Source organism: Mercenaria mercenaria, chromosome 17 (genome assembly GCF_021730395.1).
Source record: "Mercenaria mercenaria strain notata chromosome 17, MADL_Memer_1, whole genome shotgun sequence".
NCBI classification, from domain to species: Eukaryota; Metazoa; Mollusca; class Bivalvia; order Venerida; family Veneridae; genus Mercenaria; species Mercenaria mercenaria.
In genome coordinates this window covers 7208150-7215163 of record NC_069377.1, presented here as the reverse complement: position 1 = coordinate 7215163, position 7014 = coordinate 7208150, and the positions used below count along the sequence as shown (strand labels likewise).

The window sequence follows — 7014 nt, the reverse complement described above, 5'->3', positions numbered from 1 at the left end:
CCCGCCGACGCACATCTTTATTTTTAGCATGTAAGTTAATGTATGTTGTAGCATAATTAGTGCTCACGTCTTTCTGAACGTTTAAGTGGACCAAGAGAACCAATTATAAAGTATCAAAAGCGATACTTAGAAAAAAAACAACAACATTTACTTGGATACTGCTCAGTGCTATAACAGCGCAGGGTTTTATACGACCTTCTTACGACAGTTTCTGGGTGGCATATATGTGGCTGAAATAGTAACTGTGTTTTAAAGGAAGGGAAGAACCCTTTCTAAAACATTAAAACCATCACTTAGAAAGAATATTTATTGCGTCTCGGCGAGCAGTATATATTATGTATTTTTAGATAACTCTATGTTCAAGCTATCTTTTTTTTTTATTTTTTTTGTTGATACCCACACAAGAAAAATGGTCACTATTCATACTTAACTAAAGGAAGAGGAAAAAACACTTGATAAACATTTAAATCAAACTTAGAAAAAAATATACTGCGCATCGTCGAGCTTTTTTTTCCGCCGGATGCAATTACTGTACTCAGCCTGATTTTGTCCCGCCGACGCGCACTTTTATTTTTAGCATTTAAGTTAATGGTATAGCATTGGTAGTGCTCACGTTTTTCTGAACGTATTAGATGACCCAAAGAAACAATTATAAAGTATTAAAAGCGATACTTAGAAAAAAAAAACCAAACATTTACTTGCAAACTGCTCAGCGCTATTATACGAAAATGGCCGTTTCAGCTTTATTTACAGCGCATTTTAGCTTTACTGCCGGTCACATGCTGCTCATATCTTACTGTATAATATATATTTGCTTACTTAAAAGCCCTTCCTACAAAATAAAACAATATATAGCTGTGCATGCATGGTGTAATTTAACACAGGGACAAAAGTTCGAGACCCGTGCCTATCAGAAATACGAAAATTGTCGTTTTAGCGTTTCTTACAGCGCATTTTAGCTTTACTGCCGACCACATGCAGGTCATACCATAATGTTTGATATATATTTGCTTTCTTAAAGGCCTTACCTACAAAATAAAACCATATATAGCGGTGCATGCATGGTGTAAATTAACACAGGGACAAAAGTTCGAGACCCATACCTGTCAGAAATACGAAAATTGCCGTTTTTGCCGTTTTTACAGCGCGTTTTAGCTTTACTGCCGACCACATGCAGGTCATACCATAATGTATGATATCTATTTGCTTTCTTAAAGGACCTACCTACAAAATGATACCATATATAGCGGCCCATGCATAGTGTACTTTTACACAGGGACAAAAGTTCGAGACCCGTGCTTATCAGAAGTACGAAAATGGCCGTTTTATCTTTATTTACATAGCGTTTTAGCTTTACTACCGACAACATGCTGGTCACATACTATTGTATGATATATATTTGCTTTCTAAAAGGACCTACCTACACAATAATATATAGCGGTGCATGCATGGTGTTAGTTAACACGGGGACAAAAGTTCGAGTACCGTGCTATCACAAGTTCGAGCAGTAAAAATTATATATCTTTAGATAGCTCTATGTTCTCTATATTTCTTTTATTAAAAGCTTTTTGTTGATACCAACATAACAAAAAATGGTCAATATTCATACTTTACTATCATACAAATAGTAGATAGGGTCTAAAAAAGGAGGAAACACTTAATAAACATTTAAATCAAACTTAGAAAAAAAATCTGCGCGTCGGCGAGCGTTTTTTCCGCCGGATGCAATTACAGTACTCAGCTTGGCTTTGTCCCGCCGACGCGCACTTTCATTTTTAGCATTTAAGTTAATGGTATAGCATTAGTAGTGCTCACGTTTGCCTGAACGTATTAGAGGACCCAAAGAAACAATTATAAAGTATCAAAAGCGATACTTAGGAAAAAAACATTTACTTGCATACTGCTCAGTGTTATAACAGCTCTGGGTTTTATACGACCTACTTAGCTACAGTATCTGGGCATCCTAATGTGACTAAAATATAGTAACTGTGTCTTTAAGGAAGGGGAGAATCCCTTCTAAAACAGTTAAATAATCACTTAGAAAAGAAACATACTGCGCGTCGGCGAGCATGTTTTTCTTACGGATGCAATTACTGTACCCGGCTTGATTTTGTCCCGCCGACGCGCACAACTGTACGTAGGCGGGGCTCATGTTCCAGTACCGTCTTCTGATTGGATGGTTCTCTGCCCTCTCCTAGTGACATAGATACCCTATGGAGTCTGATATAAAAGGAACGCTGCCACGAAGCGACATTTATTGCATCTTTGGACGATGGCAAGAGTTGTTGTTGTTGAACCTAGAGACGCGCATACGCTCCTTCTGGTAGAAGATAGTGTCTGTTTTGCCAGACTGTCAGACATTTTTCGAGGTCAAGACGTGACTGAGTGTGCGGTTTTAAGTGATCTTGGGTTCGCGTTCTACACACCGTCAGATGCTTGTATTGTCATCAATCAACTTCGCAGAGAGGGCATACCGTTCAAAGTCTTCATGAAAGTGCTGCGAATTTGCGACAAGTCAATAAACCAACGGCCCTTTTCAAAGCCAAGCAAATCACCGAAAGGGATACCTCAGTTCATTGTCAATACTCACGTGAACCAATGGGTTCGAGCATGAATTAGTCTTGCAATTTTACGAGGGAAGAATACATAAGCAAAGCCTCTGCACGTTGGCCACGTATAGCGAATTAGGCTAATCGTGTTGATCCCTTACACCTCGAAGCGGTCTGCAGAGCGGTAAGGGTGGGTTCAGGTACCTCGGAAGGGTACCCCGTTTATTTATTCTTTTATGTTTAACATTGCAAAAGATTACAAAGATACATAAACCCTAACAAATGCAAATTTAATTAATGAATGAATAAAGAAGTTTTACAGTATTAAATTACAAATACACAATGTGAGCATACAATTAATACTACATACCACACAATCATAATTAAAAAGAAAACGCTAAGCCTCCAGCTCTGGGGACCATTCTTGGTTACCCCGTTTATTCAACAAGCCAATGAAGATTCCCTAACAATAACAAATGAGTAGGCATATAAATGATTAATAAATACCTAAATAAAGAGATATAAACATCATGAACTTACGAATAGAGAATTGAAGCATACACTCAATAGGACATACAGAACAATCATTATAAAGAAAACGTTAAGCCTCCTGCTCTGGGGACCGTTCTCGGTTACCCCGTTTATTCAACAAGCCAATGCAAATTCCCTAACAATAGCAAATGAGTAGACATTTAAGCGAGATACTAGAGAAATAGTAGATTGTAAATTGTATATAATAAATAAGTAAAAGAAATACCTATGCGTGTAGCCAATCTAGTTTCTCGCCATCTTCAGACCGTCGAGCGCCGTAATGAAACAATAGCTCCCCTTCTGCTTTAATATCTCTTGTCGCGAGTAGCAAAACAACTTCTGTACCATTTACTTCCCTCCGCGTCGGTTTCAAATTCGGTTTCTTCGCAGAATGATTTACATATATTCCGGGGCTGTAAATTCTCCAGGTGGGTGGTATCCACAATCCGTCGACGCGTCGACACACATCATTGTTCCATGCTTGTTCCTGAAAAACAACATGTTATTGCACAAAGGGGTCCCTATATGCAAATCCTTCAGTCGTCTTTCTGCTTTCTGTGCTGTCCTAATCGCCCCGTGATAGTCGCAAACTACGTCCCCGGCCTTTATCATGTCGTCAGTGGCAAATACTCCTTTTCCTTTTCCGTCGCTGGTGTCTCCAATACAAATATGCTTTCAGTTCTGCTTCTCGATGAATATCATTAGTCCCTCCTCGCTTCTCTGGTTGAAATCTGTCTTCTGTTGGCGTAGTAATTCTGTCATCCTTTTCTGTACTTTGCTCGGGTTGATTTTAATACTGCACTTCTCATACATGTCTTCCGACGTTGGTGGTTGTGGAACCTCTTTCAGCTGGGCAACGGGAATCCTCTTCTGCTTCGATGTCCTTGTCAGTTGCTTCTTCGCAAAATAAAAAGTCCACGCCTCCTCCTTCTTGTACCGCAGCTTCCGATTGATTTGCTTGGCCTGGTCGACCGACCTCACGTTGAACTTGTCCATTATTGCTGTCGTTGAAGGTATCTGAGCCTGCGTTAGGTCGTCATTGAATTGCGCCATCAGTTCCTTCATAATTTCGTTGGTCTTCTTTATGATTGTAGTTTTGCCTGTTTTGGGGGCAATCGGTGGTTGTCTGGGTGGTGTGGCTATGTTGTTCGCGTTGGTCTCCTCTGTCTCATCTCCTTGCGATGTTTCGCCGCCGGTGCTGGTCCCTTCTTGTGGCTCCTGTTGTTCGACTTCTCCTTCTCCTTCTATTGCTGAGCCTGCCGTCAATTCGTATGCCTGTGGATGTTCATCTCGGTCGTGTCTGGCATAATACTGGTACATCCCTTTCATTGTTATTGTCGTCTCTACCGCCTTGTGTTGTCCCAGTGCCCTGTAGGGTGTGTTCGCCACGTGTTCTGAATGAGCCAAATAGTTAGAAATGTTCTTCCTTAAATCATTGTTTAACCTCGAGCTGTACGTTTCAAAACTCTTCCTCGCGTCGTTGGCAGTGTATTCTGGATGCAATTTGTACTTCCTATGTAGTTGTGTTAGTCCATGTGATACCTTAACAAATGGCTGTCCGTCATGTTGTAATATGAAGTTGTCGTTTTTTGTGTTCTTTGCCTGCCCTCTTTGTTGCCTAATATATTTGTTGTAAGATTGAAATTTCTCCTTCCAGTACTCGTCCAAAACAATGTTGGCGTCATATTGTAAAGCGGTCTTATGTTTCCCCACCATCACCACCCAATATTTTTGTCCTTGTTTTACTATTGGAGCCTGACTTGATGCGGTGTGGTACTCTGCTGCTGTTACATTAGTTACCACCGATGGCCAATTGCCCTGCCCCAGGCACACGAAAGCCGCGATATACCTGTTAACTTCCGCGAGTTCAACTTTAGATAGTACCCTCTGTTTGCATGCCTCCATGGACTTCTCGAATGTTGGTTTCGCCACCCTCAATACTGTCTGTACTTCGTACGGTGTCGCTGGGTTGAGTTCGGTCGCCTTCTTTTGTCTCTGTCGATCTCTTGCTTCTTTCTCTAGTTGCTTGAATATTAGGCCAAACTTGTATTTCATTCCTTTAACTCTGTCGTATTCCCTCCTGTCGTCTTGTTTCAGGTTGATGTAGTCATCGTTCACGTAGAAATCTAAAAAGTGTTTCATGCATTTGTTGTAGTTGATGAGCGTCTGTACGTCAACGTTGTGAGATCTTAAAAAGTCGTTGGCCTTTATGTATCTGTCGACGGTAATGTTTCTTATGTTGAATCTTGAAGCTTTTTGTCCCATCAAGTAAGTAAGTCTAACGACGTTTTTCACCGACTGCTCCTTGTTGCACTTCCCCTGCATAGCGTACCATTCCCCTAGTTTTAAGAAGACTTTTTGTTTTTCAAATCCAATGGGAACCGCGTAAAAACCAGCATTGCTTAACCTTCCTTTTGTTCCATCCGTGTAATCGTAGGTGTTCATTAGATTCTTCTTTGGTGTTCTAAGGCCAGGTGATCGGGTTAATGTCCTTTTGTAACCATATGGAGACTTCTTTGGGCCTGACTTCTTCCTTGGTGTCACATCCTCTGGGCTGCTTAGAATTATTCTCTTGCTGTTCCTGCTGACGGGTTTCGTAGGTTCATCATCTTTATCCGTAGAATTGTCCATTGGTGTCTCCCTGATGGTGTCTTCTTGCTCCGCTTCCTCTGTAGAATAATCCAGGATGTCTTCAGGCGGTGTTGCTGTTGCGTCCTCCTCGTCTTCTTCCGTCATGGCCAATCTTCTTCTTGCACTTCCGGTGTCGCTAAAGGTCTCTTCTTCTTTGCCTACCCATCCGCCAATGCCCATTTCGCGTGATAAATCTTCAGTATTCATGGTCGAGTTGTCCGGATCTGGTATGAAACCCCCTACGGCCGGTATCAAATTGGTGGCAGTGTGAGCAGACATTGCAGATTCTGCGGACACGGTAGGCAGACGTACCAAAGGCGGTATATACGCATCCAATGAGATATTCACTTGTGAAGCAGCTTCACGATACTGATACTGGACGTGGTCCAACGAAAGTGGCTTGATCTCGACCTTTTGTTGCATGTGCTGCGGCACTGCTGAATGACCCCAGACCTCCAGCGTGTGGCACAATTCAGCCTTAGTGTACATCCTATCCTCAATCTGGTACGGGTTAAAAAACATGTTTGCCGGGTACTTGGCCATTGACTGCCTTAACTTGTTGATACATGCAGCAGCTTCTTCATTCCTCTTCTCGTCTGGAACGGGGCATTCCTTGCAGGACTTCGTCATATGTCTTTGCAACTGACCTCCATAGTAAGTAACACACCACGGGCAGTATAGGAAAGATCCTCTTGCACCCTGAAATATGATTTAACATACATTAAGAGTTTGTTATTTGCCATGTACGTAACTTCTGTCGCCTACAAAGACAGGTATTATTTATGCAGGTTGTCAAGGCGTCCATTTCGTTTCCATGGCAAAAAAGAACAAAATGGCGGATTTCTTGAATTATTTAACCTTTTTAAATGAAATAAACCATTCTAGTAGGCAGATGGAATAAACATGTAAACAACTTTGCATTTCTCTATAAAATAATGCTTACCTTGAATTCCTTTGCAACTAATTCTCTCCGGCTGCTGACAGGTTCTACCTCTTCATTGGCGATAAATTGCTTCTGAGCCATGTTTCTAGACCTATGAAGTAGAAATAGACAAAATCGGCAAACTTATTAATTTGCTAAACAAATAAATTGTAAACAAAAATAATTTAGAATATCTATATATAATTAAATATAAATGAAAACTATTAATTTGATAGCAAAGTCAATACAGTGAAAACTGTAGATTTATGAGAAATCTAAATAAAATTTATGTGAACACAATGATTAATCACGAAAATATCCCTGATCGCAGTAAATCACTTCAGCTGTTGCATCAGTGGTCAGACTAAGTCGTCTGATTTG

At 40.8% G+C, this 7014-nt stretch overlaps 1 protein-coding gene across 1 annotated transcript; it reads right to left on the bottom strand.

Moving 5' to 3' along the window:
- Positions 1–3755: 3755 nt before the first annotated feature.
- LOC123535973 (uncharacterized) lies at positions 3756–6735 on the bottom strand. The gene is made up of 2 exons (XM_045318744.2): positions 6655–6735; positions 3756–6410 (listed from the first exon to the last, which is right to left on the bottom strand). Exons 1-2 carry the CDS (start codon positions 6733–6735, stop codon positions 3756–3758), a joined length of 2736 nt encoding a protein of 911 aa, XP_045174679.2.
- Positions 6736–7014: the final 279 nt, after the last annotated feature.